Raw genomic sequence first — 20,275 nt, 5'->3', positions numbered from 1 at the left:
GGAAAAAGGGCCATTTTGCGGTTGTGTGCCGGTCCCGCGAGGTCGCCGCTGTCCCGGGAGAACAGGGAGCCCTGCACGCCGCTTACGCTCCCCAACCCCCCCCCAGCGCCCCATGTACGACCCGCAGGAGCAGCCACTCTGGGTCCCGACCACCGCGGTCCCGGGAGAACAGGGAGCCCTGCACGCCGCTTACGCTCCCCAACCCTCCCCGCGCCCCATGTATGACCCGCCGGCGCTACCACTTTGGGTCCCGACCACCGCTCTCCCCGGAGAAGAGGGAGTTCTGCGCGTCTCTAACGCCCCCCAAACCCCCCCCCCCGCGTATGACCCGCCGGCGCTACCAATTTGGGTCCCGACCACCGCTGTCCCCAGAGATGAGGGAGCCCCGCGCGTTCCTAACGCTCCCCAACCCCCCCAGCGCCCCATGTGCGACCCGCAGACGCCGCCATTTTGGGTCCCGGCCACCACGAGGGGAGGAAGGGCGCCGCCATCTTGGACCACCCCAGACCTGTACGACGCATGGGGCGGCCATTTTGTGACCCCCGCCGCCATCTTGTGACCCCCCAGCCATGTGCGATGCATGGGGGCAGCCATTTTGTTCACCCCCGACGCCATCTTGGACGGCAACAACGGACCCCAGTGTCGACGGCTCCACGGGGTTCGAAGAAGACGCTCAACTACTACAACCACGTCTCGCTTCAATAACGCTGGACCAAGCTCGGCCCCAGACACTCCAGACGACGACGACAACGGTGCTGATAAACGGGCACGAGACACCATGCCTAGTCGACTCCGGGAGCACGGAGAGCTTTATCCACCCCGACACGGTAAGACGCAGTTCTTTGACCACCCATCCCAGCGCACAAAAGATTTCCCTAGCTGCAGGATCCCACTCCGTACAGATCAAAGGCTTCTGCATAGTTACCCTAACGGTGCAGGGGAGGGAGTTCAAAAACTACAGGCTCTACGTCCTTCCCCAACTCTGCACCCCCACATTACTGGGATTAGACTTCCAGTGCAATCTACAGAGCCTTACCTTCAAATTCGGCGGCCCAATACCCCCACTCACTATCTGCGGCCTCGCAACCCTCAAGGTGCAACCCCCGTCCTTGTTTGCAAACCTCACCCCGGATTGCAAACCCGTCGCCACTAGGAGCAGACGGTACAGCGCCCAGGACCGGACCTTCATTCGGTCCGAAGTCCAGCGGCTACTAAAGGAAGGCATAATCCAGGCCAGCAATAGTCCCTGGAGAGCACAGGTAGTAGTAGTAAAGACAGGGGAGAAGCAAAGGATGGTCATAGACTATAGCCAGACCATCAACAGGTACACACAACTAGACGCGTACCCTCTCCCCCGCATATCCGACATGGTCAATCGGATTGCCCAATATAAAGTCTTCTCCACCGTGGACCTCAAGTCCGCCTACCATCACTCCCCATCCGCCCAAGTGACCGCAGGTACACAGCCTTCGAGGCAGACGGGCGATTATACCATTTCCTAAGGGTCCCATTTGGCGTCACAAACGGGGTCTCGGTCTTCCAACGAGAGATGGACCGAATGGTTGATCAACACGGGTTGCGGGCCACGTTCCCATATCTCGACAATGTAACCATCTGCGGCCACGATCAGCAGGACCACGACGCCAACCTCCAAAAATTCCTCCAGACCGCTAAAGCCTTGAACCTCACATACAACGAGGACAAGTGCGTTTTTAGCACCAACCGGCTAGCCATCCTGGGCTACGTAGTGCGCAATGGGATAATAGGCCCCGACCCCGAACGTATGCGCGCCCTCATGGAATTTCCCCTCCCGCACTGCTCAAAAGCCCTGAAACGCTGCCTGGGGTTTTTTTCATACTACGCCCAGTGGGTCCCCCAGTACGCAGACAAGGCCCGCCCCCTAATACAGACCACGACCTTCCCTCTGTCGACAGAGGCTTGCCAGGCCTTCAGCCGCATCAAAGCGGATATCGCAAAGGCCACGATGCGCGCCATCGACGAGTCCCTCCCCTTCCAGGTCGAGAGCGATGCCTCCGACGTAGCTCTAGCGGCCACCCTTAACCAAACGGGCAGACCCGTGGCCTTTTTCTCCCGAACCCTCCACGCTTCAGAAATCCGCCACTCCTCAGTGGAAAAGGAAGCCCAAGCCATAGTGGGAGCTGTGCGACATTGGAGGCATTACCTGGCCGGCAGGAGATTCACTCTCCTCACGGACCAACGGTCGGTAGCCTTCATGTTCGATAATGCACAGCGGGGCAAAATCAAAAACGACAAGATCTTAAGGTGGAGGATCGAGCTCTCCACCTTCAGCTACGAGATCTTGTATCGTCCCGGAAAGCTGAACGAGCCGTCCGATGCCCTATCCCGCGGCACATGTGCCAACGCACAAATTAACCGCCTCCAAACCCTCCACGAGGACCTCTGCCACCCGGGGGTCACTCGGTTTTACCACTTTATCAAGTCCCGCAACCTCCCATACTCCTTAGAGGAGGTCCGTACAGTCACAAGGAACTGCCACATCTGCGCAGAGTGCAAACCGCATTTTTTCAGGCCGGATGGTGCGCACCTGATTAAGGCTTCCCGCCCCTTTGAACGCCTTAGTCTGGATTTCAAAGGACCCCTCCCCTCCACCGACCGCAACATATACTTCCTTAATGTGGTGAACGAGTACTCCCGCTTCCCATTCGCCATCCCCTTTTCTGACATGACCGCGGCCACAGTCATTAAAGCCCTGAACACCATATTCACACTGTTCGGTTGCCCCGCATACGTCCACAGCGACAGGGGGTCCTCCTTCATGAGTGACGAGCTGCGCCAGTTCCTGCTCAGCAACGGGATAGCCTCGAGCAGGACGACCAGCTACAACCCCCGGGGGAACGGGCAAGTAGAGAGGGAGAACGGCACGGTCTGGAAGACCGTCCTACTGGCCCTACGGTCCAGGGACCTCCCAGTTTCACGGTGGCAGGAGGTCCTTCCGGACGCCCTCCACTCCATCCGGTCACTACTGTGTACTAGCACTAACCAAACGCCTCATGAGCGCCTCCTTGTCTTCCCCAGGAAGTCCTCCTCTGGAACGTCGCTGCCGACCTGGCTGGCGGCCCCAGGACCCATCTTGCTCCGAAAGCACGTGCGGGCGCACAAGTTGGACCCGTTGGTCGAAAGGGTTCACCTCCTTCACGCGAACCCGCAGTACGCTTACGTGGAGTACCCCGACGGCCGACAGGACACGGTCTCTCTGCGAGATCTGGCGCCCGCCGGCAACACACACACCCCCCTGACACCAATCACCCAACCCCCCTCCTTCCTGCCACCGCCGCACCCCGCGACCGCCCCCTTCCCAGGAGGATCAGTCCTCCTCCCAGGCCCGACCAGGAATGAAGCCCAAGCTGAAACCGTAAGGCTCCCGGAGACGACAACACCGGAACAAGCACCACCACCACCACCGGGGCCGAGGCGATCGACACGGACGACCAGACCGCCCGACCGACTCGTGGCATCGATCTAACAGTACAATGTGGACCTTTAACAAGAACATTTTGTCTTTTCCTGACGATTACTGTAAATAGTTTGAAACAAAAAAAAAACCTTGTACATACTGTTATAACATGCGAAAGTTTTCCTCCCAGGACCAGCCTTGTAAACCCTTACCACCATGCGAAGCATCACCCCGCCGGGTTCATTTTTAACAAGGGGTGAATGTGGTAGTATGCATGAGGGGTCATGTGGGACTGTGAAGCCATGATGTCATTGGCTGACAGATCCCGGGTCCTGGTTGGACGTTGACCTCTAGCTCCGCCCTGAAGGTGGAGTATAAGTACCTGGAGCCCTCCCCCGCAGGCAGTCTACTACTGAACTGCGGGGGAAACAATCACGCTTAATAAAGCCTCATCGACTTCACTCTATTCGTCTCTCGGAGTCTTTGTGCGCTACACATGGTTTGTACAGCAATCTGTCCTTTTAAAATGGATTGTCCTGTTCCAACATGTCCAGTTCATTTTGGTCCTTTGATGAGTTTGCTACAACTTACAAGATGGCCACGGTCCCCCCCCCCAACCCCCTCCCCCCCTTAGCCAACTGCTCCACAACAATCCCTTCAACATCAGCAACTCACCCCTCACCCCAACTCCTCCCCCCATCCCAAACACAAAAACAATTCCCATCTCCCCAGGCCCATCATTCCCACCAATACCACATACAAAGAAGACCAGCACCACCCAAAAACCCAACACCTTCCCCCATCCCTCCACTGCTCTTCCTCCACTTCACTTCCGTTAACTAACCTACCTGCTAGCATGATGGCCCCCACCCGAGGCAAAAGACCAACTTCCTCAGTACCAAAGCATCCTTCCACCAGCCCCTTCCCCCACCCAACTCCCCATGCCGCACCAAGCCCCTCCACCCCCATACCCCCACCCCCCCCCCCCACATTGCCCACCTTGCCTACACATTTAATATTACAAACAACACTACCCCCAACACGGGGAGGCAAAAAACATACAAAACTCTACATTTACATAATTAAATATACAGAATGGGTAGTAAAAACAAAACCCAATAAAACAGCCCGCGCAAAAACATGCTGTTTTCCCCCCACTCCCTGGAGAACAACACTCCCAGCCCATTATGCAAGTGAAGCCAACTAAAGACCAATGTTCTCAAACATCCATGGTCCCTTGAAATGTTGCTCGCTTCTTCCGGTATGTCGAAGTAATGCTCCTGTCTCCTATCCTTGACCCGCAGACGAACAGGATACAGCACCCAAACCGCACCTTGTTCCTCAATAGGGTCGCCTAGGCCCTATTAAACCTGGCACACCGCTTGGCCAGTTCCGCTCCCAAATCTTGGTCGTTGTGGTCTGTGTGGGCTTCCCAGATGGACTCACCCGTGTCCTTCCCACACTTCAGAATCCTCTCCTTATCCAAATATGGATGCAGCCTCACAACGATCGCCCTCGGCAGCTCTCCCGCTTTCGGCTTCCTCCTCAACGACCTGCGCAATCGACCCACTTCAGGAGGATTATCAAAGACCTCCCTCCCCACCAACTTCTCAAACATCTTGGCCGCATACTTTGTGGCCTGCATTCACTCGATCCTTTCAGACACCCCCACAATCCTCAGATTCTCCAGATCGTCGACCTTCTCCCTCAACTTTTTCTGAGACCCTCTGCCGTCATCAATATTTTGGCCTCCAACGAGGCAAAACGTTCCTCGTGGTCCTTCACCTTCTGGACCAATGCATTCTGTGCCTCCAGCTTCTGCTCCACTCTCTCCAGGGCAGCCCGAATAGGCTCTGCTATCCTGGTCAGATCCTCTGACGCTGCCTTCCTTTACTGCTTAAACCCGGCTCCCAGGAATTCTACCAGCTGCTCTGTTGACCAGTGTGCGGGCAACGACACCACTGGTGCCTCCGCCGTCTTTTCCTTTGCTGCGCCATGCGAGTCCTCCTGGTCCGAGTGGTGCTCCTTATTCTTCGCACTCCTCGTTTGGTAACTCTTCAACATTACCCACCGAAGGAGGATACTTTAGTCTTTGATATTACCACTTTCTCTACCTGCCAGAGCCTTGTAAAACGTGCAAGAAGGGCCAAAGAATCTGACCTCAGGCAGGAGCCATCTTAAGGCGCAACCACTCACTCCATGGCCACCACCAGAAGTCCCCTGAGGGTCAGTATTGACCAGAAATTCAATTGGGCCAGATGACAAGAACAGGTCAGTGGCTGTATTTTGTGTCACAAGTTATTCACCTCCTGACGTCCCAAAGCCTTTATACAAGGCACAAGGTGGGAGTGTGATAGCATACCCTTTATTTGTCTGGATGAGTGCAGCTCCAAAAGCACTTACCGTGCACAACAACATCATCCAGAATAAAGCAGCCCACTTCATCGGCAGTGGAATTGTAAAATTAATTACAGCTTTCTCATACTCCATTGTAGCTACTTATTTGGAAAATAATATACGAGAATGTGTTGGGGCAGTTTTGTTCTGGTTTTAGTCTTTTTCACTTGGCAGTTCTTCATGCCAGTGTGAAGATTGACAGTCAGATATTCCTTGCAACTAATTCCCAATGACATCTGCAGTGAGGGATTAATGATTGTGATGTAAGCACAGCATGGTTATTGAGTGTTAAAGCAATGGTTGACAAGCAGAAAATAACACTACCTGTGTACATTAGAAACTATTAATCCACTCCACTAAACGCAAACTACAGACAAATCAGAAGATTTAATGTATCTGCTCCATCATTGTTAAATTATTCTTGTAAATGCCACTGCTGGATTGTAATAAATATATGGTGGGTTTTTTTACATTACATACTCTTATAGAGCGCATTCTTAGGCATTCTCAGGCGCAGGTACAGCAGGCAGTAAAGAAGGCAAATGGTATGTTGGCCTTCATGGCGAGATGAAATTACAACTTCAATTAGACAGCAGTAGCTAACTGAAACTCCTGTTGTACAAGGTAGCACACCTCTTTACCATCAGCTCTCATTGGTAGTAGCATGGTCAATCAGGTATCGGATACATCTCCGAAAATACTGGACAATTGCAGCAGGTCTGACAGCATCTGTGGAGGGAGAAGGGAGCTCACGTTTCAGGTCTGGGTGACTCTTTGCCAAAGCATCCACTGTAATTTGCTGTTATTGGATGTATCTCAATTGTATCTGAATACAATTTCAAACAAGTTGTGGTAACATTGCATATATTTGAATAACTTTGAGACTTACAAGTTAAATATGAAGTTCTTGGTGGTCCTGGAGCTCAGGACGAGGAAAATTATCCGGTTTCTATAACAGGTGGTGGTAACATTACAGATATCCATACATTCCTATGCTTACTGTTAATACATTTGTGTATTAAACCAAGCAAGAACATCAGAACAGGAATTCTGTGACCATTGAAAGAGTTTCTATTCACAGAGTGGAAAACAAAGCCAAGAGGTTAACACTAACCAGTTACTTAAATAATTTAGTCAATGTGGAGCCATAATTTAAAAAACTGATCTGGCATTGGCTACATCACAACAACATCTGAGTGTGAGCTCTTGCAAGCTCGTGTCAATTATTGCTTGGTCCACATTTCCTTTCAAGGTGCACTGATGTGTTGGATGGAGATGGTTGCGAGAAGAGCAATAAGGAGGTCATTTTGACATTGGCAGGTGATGTCAAAAGGATGATAGCGAATTGGTAGCTGAATTTACAGAGAAATGTAAAACAGGCTATCCCAAATCAAAACCACGCCCTCAATTGTTTAACTGGTAATTGAGTTCCAAGTTATTCTTCGAAACATCAACCCCGCTCAACTCTGAGCGAAATCTGATGTGACGACATAAAAGTGAGAAAAAGCGATATTCAATTTCTTTTAAATGCTGTCAAAAATCAGCGCAAGGAGATGTTTCAACCTGATTTTCAGCACGGAACTAGGGAACATGACTGTAAAATTAACAAGTTTGAGCAAGGTTGAGAAGATTTTCTCCCAGAGCAGTATGTATGTAGAATAGGCTCCTTGCTTAATCACGTAATATTTTATCCAAATGAAATAGTTCTCAGCAAGACATTGATTTAAATATAGATGGTATTTCCCTCTTTGTAGAACTCCAACACCCTAGTTGGCATTTTGAGCCGTGTGTGTTTTCTGCCTTCATTGTTAATGCTTTTCTAATTGATTTCAAAATAACTGGATGACTATCTGGATAGCCACAAGATTAAAAGTTGTAAGCATAGGTTTATACAGAAATGGGTGTACACTGCCTGGGATGTGCTGGTTGTTAAACTGCTGAGGCAATGGTGTTTTCTTCCTTCAGAAGGCAACGAGACATCTTATCAATAATATAAGATGCAAAGTTGGACAGTTATTTTGGGAACCTTATTTATATTTGGGATGCTGGAAGGCATTTTCAGAACCTTCCCTCAACAGATGAAGTGAGTTGAGCAGAGTTTATGATAGTTTGAATGAACATTCTGTGTGGATTCAGGCTTTGTACATGAGGCACCTGTGAGAGTTAAGGGAATGAAGGGGTTAAATGGAAAAATCAGATGATGATTTTACAAGATGATTTTTCAGCAAATGCCATGGAGAAGGACTGCGAAAGGGTCCCTCAAACAGTGACATGGGGAGAAATGGATGATCTTACCTGATGGGAAAGATTGACCAAACTGTATCAAATATAGGAATTAAGTTACTAGAGTTAGTATATTTACGATATTGGTGGCACAGTGGTTAGCACTGCCTCACAGCTCCAGGGTCCCGGGTTCAATTCCGGCCTCGGGTGACTGTATGGAGTTTGCACTTTCTCCCTGTGTCTGCGTGGGTTTCCACCGGGTGCTCCGGTTTCCTCCTACAGTCCAAAGATGCGCAGGTTAGGTTGATTGGCTGTGCTAAATTGCCCTTAGTGTTAGGTGGGATTACTGGGTTACAAGGGTAGGGTGGAGGTGTGGGCTTAAGTAGGATGCTCTTTCCAAGGGCCAGTGCAGATTCGATTGACTGAATGGCCTCCTTCTGCACTGTAAATTCTATGATATTACCACATTTGTAATAACTTGCTGCAGCCCATTCCCTGCAATTGTAGGGTCTGAGCAGAAATGGAATGAAGCTAGCCAATCATATGTAAAGCTGAATGGAGGCAAAATGTCCTTGGGTGCGAAACGAGACTTTGCTCAGTAAAGTCTGGGCAAGGGAGGCAGGAATCTAATTTATTGGATGCTAAGATGAAGGCTCAAGGCCTAGTATACCTCAGTCGACATCACTGCAGCCATCATAAACCACTGGGATAATTTGAAATCTTAACCAATTTACTCTAACTTATTTCATCTCCTCTAGGGGCATTTTTGATTCCCTTCTTCATTATGTTTGTGCTGCTTGGAATTCCTCTTCTCTACTTGGAGATATCCGTTGGACAGTATTTAAAAACTGGACCAGTGGAATGCTTAGCCAAAATCTGTCCCCTACTCAAAGGTCAGTTCAATAGATTCACTCACTGACTTGTCAGCCATCTTTGAAGTTGATATATGCATAAAAACCAAACCTTTTTTTCAAAAACGACTTAAGCTGCTATATTATACAATTAGCGCTCTTGAACTGTAATTACAATGAAATCACAATATAAGGTTAGTGAGCCAAAATAAGAAATATATCTCCTTCGGTAAAGGTTGATTTATAAACCGGACTGGCAGCACTTGGTATGTAGCTTGATTGCATTTGTTCTAAGGAGTGTGATGGAATACTTTCCACTTGCCTGGATGAGTGCAGCTCCAACACTCAAGAAGCTCAACACCATCCAGGACAAAGCAGCCACTTGATTGCTCCTCCTCCCACAAACCCTCCACTACCGACGAGCAGTGGGAGCAGTGTATACCATCGACACGATGCACTGCAGTAACTCACCAAGACTCCTTAGGCAGCACCTTCCAAACATATGACAACTACCATCAAGAAAGACAAGGGTAGCAGATATCTGACAATACCATCAACTGGTGGTTCCCCGACAAGTCACTCACCATCCTGACTTGGGAATATATCACCGTATTTTTAACTGTCGCTGGGTCAAAATCCTGGAACGCCCTCCTTAACAGCACTGCTAGTGTATCTAAACCTCAGGGCCTGCAGTGGTTCATGAAGGCAACACTCCATCACCTTCTCAAGAGAAACTAGGGATGGGCAATTATTGCTGGCCGAGCCAGCGAGGCCCAGATCCCCGTAAATTAATTTTTTTTAACCGATCCTTCCAATGTGGCAAAAATAAATGTTCCTCCATACAGTGCTTTCAGGATCAGCAAACATGTCTTCTATTTTCTTCCCCTATAGGTGTTGGTATAGCAACAGTGGCCATTTCCTTTGTTATGTCCACATATTACAACCTTATCATCTGCTGGGCCATTTATTACCTCATCAACTCCTTTCAGAGTCCACTGCCTTGGCACAGCTGCAACAATACTTGGAATATTCCGGAAACCTGCACAGATAGGATGACCACCAACAACAACACTTTTTCAGCGAGTCAGCAATTCTTTGAGTAAGTGCTCTCTGTTAATGTACGTTAAAATGGTAAAAGGAAAGAACCGTAAAGAAAAAGGATTAAATAATTCTGTAGGTTGGTTGCCTGAATTACCTCTGTGAAAAGAGAGTTATTCAATGAGGCACAGTGGTCCCACCTGAGCTTCAAACCAACATGAAAGCCGATGAATAATGTCATTTAAATGTTAGGATCCAGAAGAAATGTTCCCTGTTTAGAAGATGCTCCACGTGGCAATGTGAGTTTCACCTGTAAAACAGCTGTGCACGGGGACGAAGACACTCGTCTGCTGGACCTGGAAGAGGCTGAGCCTTTGGAAGAAGAATCGACTTCTGTGATTTCAGGTGCTCTTTGCAGAGCTTTGTTCCATTTATTAGATGGTTTGATGGTCCTGCTGGGTTATTGTCCATTGGTGAATTTTGGGCATGTTCTCTCTACCCAGCTCTTTTGTCGTTAACGATACGAGACCTAACGGGCTTTGACATCATGGGCTGGATCCTCCGCCTTGCGCTGCCAGTTGTGAAGATTCCGATGCAGTGCAGAATCCAGCATGGGAGAGTAAACGGGGGCGGGATTCTCCGACCCCCCGCCAGGTCGGAGAATCGCCGGAGGCTGGCGTGAATCCCGCCCCCGCCGGTTGCCGAATTCTCCGGCACCGGATATTTGGCGGGGGCGGGAATCGCGCCGCGCCGGTTGGCGGGCCCCCCCCCCCCCCCCCGGCGATTCTCCGGCCCGGATGGACCAAAGTCCCGCTGCTGGAATGCCTGTCCCGCCGGCGTGGATTAAACCACCTCTCTTAGGGGCAGGACAAGGCGGCACGGGCGGGCTCCGGGGTCCTGGGGGGGGAGCGGGGCGATCTGGCCCCGGGAGGTGCCCCCACGGTGGCCTGGCTCGCGATCGGGGCCCACTGATCCACGGGCGGGCCTGTGCCGTGGGGGCACTCTTTTCCTTCCGCCTTCGCCACGGTCTCCACCATGGCGGAAGCGGAAGAGACCCCCTCCACTGCGCATGCGCGGGGATGCCGTGAACGGCCGCTGACGCTCCCGCGCATGCGCCGCCCGGCAAAGTCATTTCCGCGCCAGCTGGCGGGGCACCAAAGGCCTTTCCCGCCAGCTGGCGGGGCGGAAATCAGTCCGGCGCGGGCCTAGCCCCTCAAGGTTGGGGATCGGCCGCTCAAGATGCGGAGGATTATGCACCTTTGGGGCGGCGTGATGCCGGACTGATTCATGCCGTTTTTGGTGGCGGTCGGCGGACATCGCGCCGATTGCGGAGAATTCCACCCCGGGTTCCGCTCTGGATGCCAGCCCGTTTCCGATGCTCTGGCCCCCTGGTGGCATCAGGATCGAGGTTCGCGTACCGCATCAGTGGGAGGATGCAAATTTGAGATCCATTTGCATCCTATTACCGGGCCGGGAACCATATTATCCGGGCCCTTGAGATTCTCCTGTCCTCTGGACCAGGAATCACATGGGCAAGAATTGGTGCAGATCTTGACAAGTCCATATTTGATGCGATGGGCCTCTCAGTGGGCCAAGGGGATAACTCTTTAAGGGTGTTGCCACAATGTCCATCAGAGAGTCACCCTCCCCCCCCCTACAATGCAAGACCAGTCCACCCCACCCCATCAGATCTCCCCACCTCACCCCCACCTGAGACCCCCGAATTATAGAGACCCCACAGACCCCCAAATAAAGAGATCCCCACAGAGACCCTTGAAATAAAAAGATCCCTGACAGAGACCCCCTAAATTAAGAGCAACCCCCCGGTGAGGCCCCCAAATAAAGAGATCCCCTACATAAAGAGAAGCCCCCAGATACCCCACAGATGAAAGACCCCTGTCTGGAAGCCCCCCCCCCCCACCCCACCCCCAGAAGATAGACCGCTGTCAGGAAACCCCCCTGAAGAGAGAGACCCTTTTTTGGAAGTTAGGGAGCAGTCTTGAGCAGCAGTGAGAAACATTACTGCGTTCGTACTCACCTGGGCAATGCCCCTGCTGGCTCAGTCACAGGAAGCAGCACCTGTCAGTTACTAGAAAGAGAAAACCAGTCAGCGGGTTGTAAGCCCCCTCAGATCTTTGATCTGCAAGCCATACATTTGTTTCTCTTTGATATTGATTTTACTAGGCTGTGATTGACAGCTTCCACACCCCACCCCAGCTATCAGCATTGTTCTATTCATCTCCCTTCACGGTTGAGTAACTTTGCAGTACTCAGCTGTGAAACTAACAGCAATGTTTATAAACATCAAGTTTTGATTGACAGTTCCTGGGCCACTTCAAACAGAGTTAGGTGCTGTTAGTTTCACAGTCACTCGACCATGAAGGGAGATCAATGGAAAACACAATTCTGTTTCCACTGCTGGGGAGTCTACTTCTGGGAGCTGCGAGAGGGGGAGAGAGAACATTGATCCAAATGAGGAACTTGATGAAGGTGTTGAAGAAATGCTTTTTCAGATTACTGGTGATTTTATTGTGTGTATGTTGAGTACTGATATGTAAAACGACTGCACGGCAAGGATCCTCCAATCTGTTGAGGACCTTCGAGGGGTGATCCAGTGTGTTTGTTTTCTTTGTACAAAACTGTTGTAGCTTTGTGTTTGTACTGATATTCTGCAGTGGAAAGGTACTTGTGTGTGCATGGCACAGTGCCTTTTGAAAAAAGAAAATTGTTTATTGTCACAAGTAGGTTTCAAATGAAGTTACTGTGAAAAGCCCCTAGTCACCACATTCCGGCGCCTGTTTAGGGAGGCTGATACGGGAATTGAACCCACACTGCTGGCCTGCCTTGGTCTGCTTTAAAAGCCAGCTGTTTAGCCTTTTCCTTAATGATTAATGGTTAGTGTGATTTATGGGCTGTTAAGTAGTTGGTTTCATCTCTTTGTACGAAGGTGCGGTTGACCATTTAATAACCAAAATATTCTCAAGTGGCTTCTCGTGAGTACACGTGCCATGTCTCAGACGATGATTATTTCATTGCATTTCAATCAAACTTTGAAGCCTGAACAGTTTTCCTGAACCCTGGAAGTGTCAGCACCATAGAGGCAGAAGCCAACAACCAAACACTCAAGATCTGGGCTTCAGCACTGTGGATCTTCCGACAACCAAAGTTAAGTGTGTGGATCAGGGCGGGGATCTGAGCAAGGGCTCCCAGATGTTACCAGCAGGGGCCTGTGGTCCAGGGAGTCCTGCTGTGGCCAGGGGCGAGTGTGCAGAGCGAGGTTTCCCAGCACAACTGGCTTGCTGGATGGCACGCTGAGAAAAGGTGGGACACGTAAGGGTGGGGAAGGCTTGGGGATTTGAGCATCCTGGGGTGGAAGCCCTAACTGATTGTCGGTCAATTCTTCTTCAATTCCTTACAGATATAACAATGTGACTGGTAATGTCGGTCCTACAGAAGCTTCCCTCGCAGTGCTGGTGGTAGCCCAGGCAGCCAGACACTAGAGAAGGCAGCAGCATCGACGCAAGCTGGAGGCGGCACCCCCATGTGCAGAGAGCCACCGCACACCCTGAAGACCCGGCTGCCTATCAGGCAGAGAAGGAACCCAGAGAGGAATGCCACCGACAGCCCAAAGTATACAGGCATCATTGGTCTTTTGAGGAGATGATGGATAGCATGTGCCGCAGGAGACTCCATTTTGACAAAGAGACAGTGCGGCACCTGTGCCACATCCTCACTGACTTGGCACCCCATGAAGGAGGAGGACACCCTCTCTGTGGCCATGAAGGTCACCACAGCCCTGAACCTCTATGCAACCAGATCATTCCAGGGCTCGAGTGGAGACTTGTGCTACATATCACAAGCTACAGCCCACAAGTGCATCCGAAGGGCTTCCACTCCACGAATGTTCAACTCATGTGCGACCACAACCTCAGGATCATGCACGTGTGTGCACGCTTCCCAGGAGGTGCACATGACAGCTACATCCTGTAACACTCAAAGATCCCTGGCATCTTTGAGGACCACCCCAGGATGACTGATTGGCTCTTGGGGGATCAGGGATACCCGCTGAGATCCTGGCTGATGATGCCAGTGCGGAGGCCGGAGACCAAGGTGGGAGACTCAATATAACGAGGCCCATGCTGCCACCTGTCCTGTCATTGAAAGGTACCTCGGACTTCTCAAAATGTGGTTCCGATGCCTGCATTGCTCTGGTGATGCACTGCAGTACACCCCCCAGAGGGCCTCCTGCTTTGTGGTGGTCTGCTGTGCCCTCCACAACCTGGCACAGCAGCTGGGCGACATGCTGGAGGAGGAAACCAAGGTACATGTGGCCTCGCCTGAGGAGGAGGAGGAGGCCAGGAAGGGATAGAGGATGAGCCCAGGGAGGATCTGCAGGAGGAGCCGAAGGTTTGAGGACAGGCGCCAGCAAAGGTCTGGCATGCCCGGCAAAGACCAGGAAGGCACTCACCCTCACCCGGTTCTCATAGGATGAGGCTTTGTCCATCAGCTCCCCCGTCCCCTCCCAATCCTCCTTCCCCCCCCCCAATCACTCCACTCCCTCCAATCCCCCCTCCCCAATTCCCCTCCTTCCCACCCATTCCCCGCCTTCCTCCCGTTCTGGGAGACTGGAATAGGAACCTTACAGGAAATGGGGTGGGTTGAAGTGTAATCAAATTAGCAGTGGGAGTTATTTGATTTCTAATAAATATTGGTCAATAGCCTGTCCCCAGAATGAAGACACAGAAGTCGAGGAGGGGAAGAGTTAGGTGTTAATCATGTGAAACGAAAGGAAGGGTGTAAGTGGGAAGCAAATTGAATACATTTTCCAATTTGTCACCAAAGCAGGAAATGGTACTGATGTGTTGCTCATTTACTTTCTTTATTGTCCTATTATCATCCCTTTTATCATTTAATCTCTCCTGCCTGCCACCTGATCACAGACCGTACCTTCCATCTCAGGCACACAATTTTTTGTTTTTGTATTGTTTACCGTCAGAACGAAATTCAGTCAACTCATCAACTTTCCTCAATCCATTCAAAGACTTCATTTTAATTCATATTAATTTTTAACTACAGAATTATTTTTTTGTTCCTTGATTCACATTTTCTTTTTTTAATTGCTTACTTTTAGTTTACTGTATTTCCATTAAATCTTCCAAACATTTTTGCAATAACAATTAGCATTTTTTACTGTTACCAAATCTGCAATATAATATGAGAGAATTTGGAGACAATTATACTTGTGGAGGATTAACATCAATTTTTGCTCATCTGTGCAATTTAATGGGATATTGCTACATGCTCTCTTAGATAGAAAATGTATATTGTACTTTAAAATACCCCAACCACACCAGATCTAATAAATTACATTTGAAGTTCAATGACAATGTGAGCAAACAAGAGAGCCTTTTAACACACAGCTAGTCCTACCAAATGGAAATCTGTTAAATGGCCAATAAACCTGATTTTAATCATTTTTGGTTGTGGGAAGCTGGTTAGAACATGAGAAAACCCAGTACTCTTCTTCCAATAGTGCCACGTGTCAACTGTGCCTTAGTTGGTAGCTTCTTTCCGCTGAGTCAGGAAATGTGTGCGTTCAAATCCTACTCAAGGGCTTGAGCCCGTAAGCAATGTTGACCCTCCAGTGCAGTCCTGAGGAAATGTAGCACTGTCAGCAGTGTTGTCTCTTGGGACACCAACTTAACCTGTCTGCCCTCTCAGGTGGATGAAAAAGATCCTGTAGCACTACTTTTGAGTGGAGCAAGGCAATTATCTGTCCTGGCAAATATTTGTTGCTCAAACGACAAATAAAAACAGATTATCTGGCTGTTATCATCTTGATAACGTTTGTGGGTTCTTGCTGTGTGCAAATCGTTTTTTATGTTTCCTACTTTACAACAGTGACTGCACTTACTTCATTGACTTTGGGATATGCAATGGTCGGGAAATGTGGTATATAAATGCAATTTTTTTTTTCAATTACATACACCTAAGGGGACAGATAAGACTTCAGTTTAATGCTTTACTTAAAACGATGTCACATTCCTCAGTACAGCGCTGAAACAGATCACCTCTTTAATTCCCCACATCATTCCAGAAATGAATGTCTGACGGTTGTGTCAGGCTGGAGCAGATTATGCCCTTTGTATGATGGACTACCAATAGTATAGGCTCAGTACCTATTTCCACAGAGGCCAGATTGGTTCGTGGGTTGTAGTAACTTGCAACATGACGTTGATCAGTGTACTTAGACCCAGGCCAAAATCTGTAACTACTTCCTCTACCACTAAAAGCCAATTTAAAAAGTCACAGCATCATTTGTGGTAGTATGAAATCTTATTTTAATTTGAATGGGAAAGAATGAAGACAAGCCTACAAAAATCCCTTGTGGGGGCGCGGGGGGTGAAGGGGGGGGGTGGCTTTTATAATATTACCGTGACACAACTCGGCTAAGAAATAGGCAAACAAAAACATCTTCATGATTCACTGTTTCTCCCATTGATACACAATGACAGGTTAAAATTCTGAGGTTGTTTTGAACTGTTTACATATTAGTGCCATCTACTGGTTCCAATCGGTACACTGCCCCCCTGAAGTCGCTAAAAGAAAACAGGATAAATAGGAGAATGAAGCCAAGATCAATGATAATGATTTGAAAATGCGGTGATAGCCCATGGAGAGCGTACTGAACTATCCACCAGTAACTTACCAACAAAACACTCAGAAAGAAAGATTAGACACAGAGGCCAGGGGCGAGCTTTCTTCATCTCTAATCTCAATGAAAACCCTCGGCTACCATGAAATTTCAATTTTACTGGCTCAGAAATCACTGTGCTTTGTTCAACTGTTGCATTTTCAGAGAACTATGGAAAGTGATGGTGCACAATTTCCTCCTTGCCGCATTGAAGGCAGGAGGTCAAAATCGTTTCAGACAAGCGATTTGCAATAACCTTTAAAGTAAAATTAATCGTAACCCCAGATTTTAATAGCGATGAGTCCACAGAACAAAATTATTCATAAATCAGGACTAATCGTTTCCGATATGAAGACAGAAAATGTTGAAAATGCACATGAGGTCGATTGGAAGAATGAAGGCGGTTGCCTGATTCGTGAAGGGGGGGATTCTTGCTCCCTGCTAATTTGTCACTGATTTATCAATTACATGGCAAGAACATACAGTGCAGAAGGAGGCCATTTGGCCCATCAAGTCTGCACCGACCCACTTAAGCCCTCACTTCCACCCTATCCCCGTAACCCAATAACCCCTCCTAACCTTTTTGGTCACTAAGGGCAATTTAGCATGGCCAATCCACCTAACGTGCACGTCTTTGGACTGTGGGGGGGAACCGGAGCACCCGGAGGAAACCCACACAGACACGGGGAGAACGTGCAGACCGTCCGCACAGACAGTGACCCAAGCCGGGAATCGAACCTGGGACCCTGGCGCTGTGAAGCCACAGTGCTATCCACTTGTGCTACCGTGCTGCCCAAAGCTCCTCAGTGCAGACCGTGAAGATGTTCACAATACATTTGAACTGCTCAATTAAGCTGGGGTCCAAAATTGAGGTTTGAACTGTGGTGAATCTGTACAACAGCGAGGATAACCATAGAGTTCATTGGATTCCTGCCACACCTGCCATGAAACAACTTGACACATTATTGGAAGATGTATCTGCTTACTAGCACTGTCATGTCCAGCCTTGAGCGAGAATATAAACGAGAGAGAAATTCAGCTCTATTAGATTCCAACTGACTAACCGTGCACAAGGTGAGTGGGATTGCAGGTGTTTAGTATAAATCATGGCTTGAAAGATTATATTGGGTCTAAAAGTGTGCTTCTTTAAACATATGCCCTTCTAAGGACTGACATAGCTTTACTGCATCATAAAATAAATTGTAACATGATCGTTAGTTTTCAAAATGCAGGAAAAAGCCTGAATTCTGATATTTTGTACTTCACAGCAATTTTTATATAAAGCCTCCAGGTCATGCCATAGATCCAAACCCCCCCCCCCCCCAAAGCTGGTAACTCTCCCCCCCCCAAGCTGGTGACACCCTCCTACAACCCCAATCCCGCCCTCAGTAACCTGTGGCTTGGGTCCCTCAGTGATCCTCGGCCTCTCCCTAAGTTCTTTACCATCAGCAGCCACTGCTTCTTCTGGCACTGTCTACAAGAGACAGCTGCCAGACACTGATTACTCAACATCAATCGGAGTTGGGGGCGGTGGATGGGTGGTGGTGGGGGAGGGGGGGAGGGGGGGGAGGGGGGGGGGGAGCCATTAAGGGGGGGTGACAGAATTTCCGACCCTGCTGCTGACCAGCACTCAATTCCATCGGGTTTTTTGCGATCGAGACGACGCAGGGCTTCTGCCAACTCTCCACCTGGCAAGTGAGACCCCTGTCGCCCGGAATAAATTCTGCCCGATACTACCAGTACTCTAACATTGCACGATTACAATTATGTTTGCTTGTTGATTGTTCCTTATTTTAGTAGCATTTATCGTTTGGTGTGAATGGGACTGGTAGCAGGCTCTTCTGAGTTTTCGTTTTGCAAGACACTTTTCCTAGTCTTTGCAGAAGGGATATATGCCAGTTGATATAATTATAATGGCACGTTTGCAGACCTATGCTTTCAATCAGAAGGCCAAAAAACCCTGGGCTGGATTCTCCGATTTTGAGGCAAAGTGCCGACTCCGGCATGGGAACTGTGGCGTTTTACAATGCCAGAATCCTATGATACTGCGACCGGTGAGGGGCTAGAAGGCGCACCGGGTAAAATTCCCGGCTCCCACGACAAAACCGGCTGGAGAATGGCCGGGTCCGTTGCTGCGCATGTGCAAGGTGACGGCCTGCAATGGTTATGCCGTAAAACATGGCGACGGCCATGTGTGGACCCAGCCTGCCAAATACTGCCCCCCTGGTCACCCCCTGGCCACCCTGTACCAGTCCCCCCAGCTCTGGAAGATGCCCCCCCCGACCAGCAAGGCTCCCGGCCGACGGTGGTGGTGCTGGACACAGTCCGCAGCCGCCACGTCGGGTTCACGCGCAGTCAGGAACTTGGCCCATCGAGACGGAGCATCGGGGGAGGGCCTTCAGGTGACGCCCCAATGCCATTCAAATGGCGTGTGACATGCAACACGTTGACACTATTTCAAAGGGGGCGGAGAATAGAAAACCAGTGTCAAACCGGTGCTGCCCCCGATTTGGGCGTTGGAAGGGATTCTCCGTCCGATCACCGATTACGATATTGGCATCAGGCAACGGTGAATCTCACCCCCTGTCTGTCACTTGAAGTTAATGTCTCAGTTAATTGGGGCAGCACGGTGGCGCAGTGGGTTAGACCTAATGCCTCATGGTGCCGATGTCCCAGGTTCGATCCCGGCTCTGGGTCACTGTCCGTGTGGAGTTTGCACATTCTCCCCGTGCTTGCCTGGGTTTCGCCCCCACAACCCAAAGATGTGCAGGGTAGGTGGATTGGTCATGTTAAATTGCCCCTTATTTGGAAAAAATGAATTGGGTACTCTAAATTTATGTTAAAAAAAATGTCTCGGTTAATTGAATTTTGTCATTTCCTGACAAGGGTATAAATTGGTATCGTAGACATTCTAATTTACAAAGGGGTGGGAATGTCCCGAAGTGATTCACAACCACCAGATTGCTTATAAAGTGGAGCCAGTGTCCCGACATAGCCAATTTGTTCCACTAGACTGTAACCATCTCAGGGCACCTACGGATGGGGAATAAAGAGGTGCACATTCCAAAAGCAAATAGACAAAAATAAGATAAAGAACCAGGGAATCCGCTCACTGAGGGATGAATGTTGGCCAGGTGGCCCAGATGAGCTCCCCTTGCCTTCTTTCCAAAAGGATATTTTGCTCCTGCCTGAGCTGTCATTATCTTCACGCCTCATCCAGAAGGGCTTTGTAGAGGATAGCTGTAAGCTCCAAAATAATATAGACGGGTTGATGCAGTGGACAGTGCAGTGGCAGATGGAGTTCAACTCGGATAAGTGTGAGGTGATGCATTTAGGGAGGTCAAACAGTAAAAGGGAATAAACAGTAAATGGGAATATACTGAGAGGGATAGATGAAGTGAGAGATCTTGGTGTGCAAGTGCACAGGTTCTATAGGGAGCAGAACAGGTAGATAAGTTTACAAAGAAGACATATGGAATGCTCTCCTTCACTGACAAGAGGTGCGGAATATAAAAGAAAGGATATAATGTTGGAATTATATAAAACACCAGTGAGGCCACAAATGGAGAATTGTGCGCAGTTCTGGTCACCACATTACAAGAAAGATGTAATTGCTATGGAGAGAGTGCAGTGAAG

General features: G+C 49.4%; 1 protein-coding gene across 2 annotated transcripts in view; it reads left to right on the top strand.

The window, feature by feature from the left end:
• LOC140386789 (sodium- and chloride-dependent GABA transporter 1) overlaps positions 1–20,275 on the top strand; it is a 177,249-nt gene that overhangs the window by 46,582 nt on the left and 110,392 nt on the right. For both annotated transcript variants that reach the window (XM_072469487.1, XM_072469488.1), the window contains exons 2-3: positions 8,815–8,949; positions 9,799–10,006. In XM_072469487.1, the coding sequence (XP_072325588.1) occupies positions 8,815–8,949; positions 9,799–10,006 (343 nt within the window). The remainder of the gene's footprint in view (positions 1–8,814; positions 8,950–9,798; positions 10,007–20,275) is intronic.

This window comes from Scyliorhinus torazame, chromosome 12 (genome assembly GCF_047496885.1).
Source record: "Scyliorhinus torazame isolate Kashiwa2021f chromosome 12, sScyTor2.1, whole genome shotgun sequence".
NCBI lineage: Eukaryota > Metazoa > Chordata > Chondrichthyes > Carcharhiniformes > Scyliorhinidae > Scyliorhinus > Scyliorhinus torazame.
The sequence above is the reverse complement of the archived record's forward strand: the minus strand, read 5'-3'. Positions and strand labels throughout refer to the sequence as shown.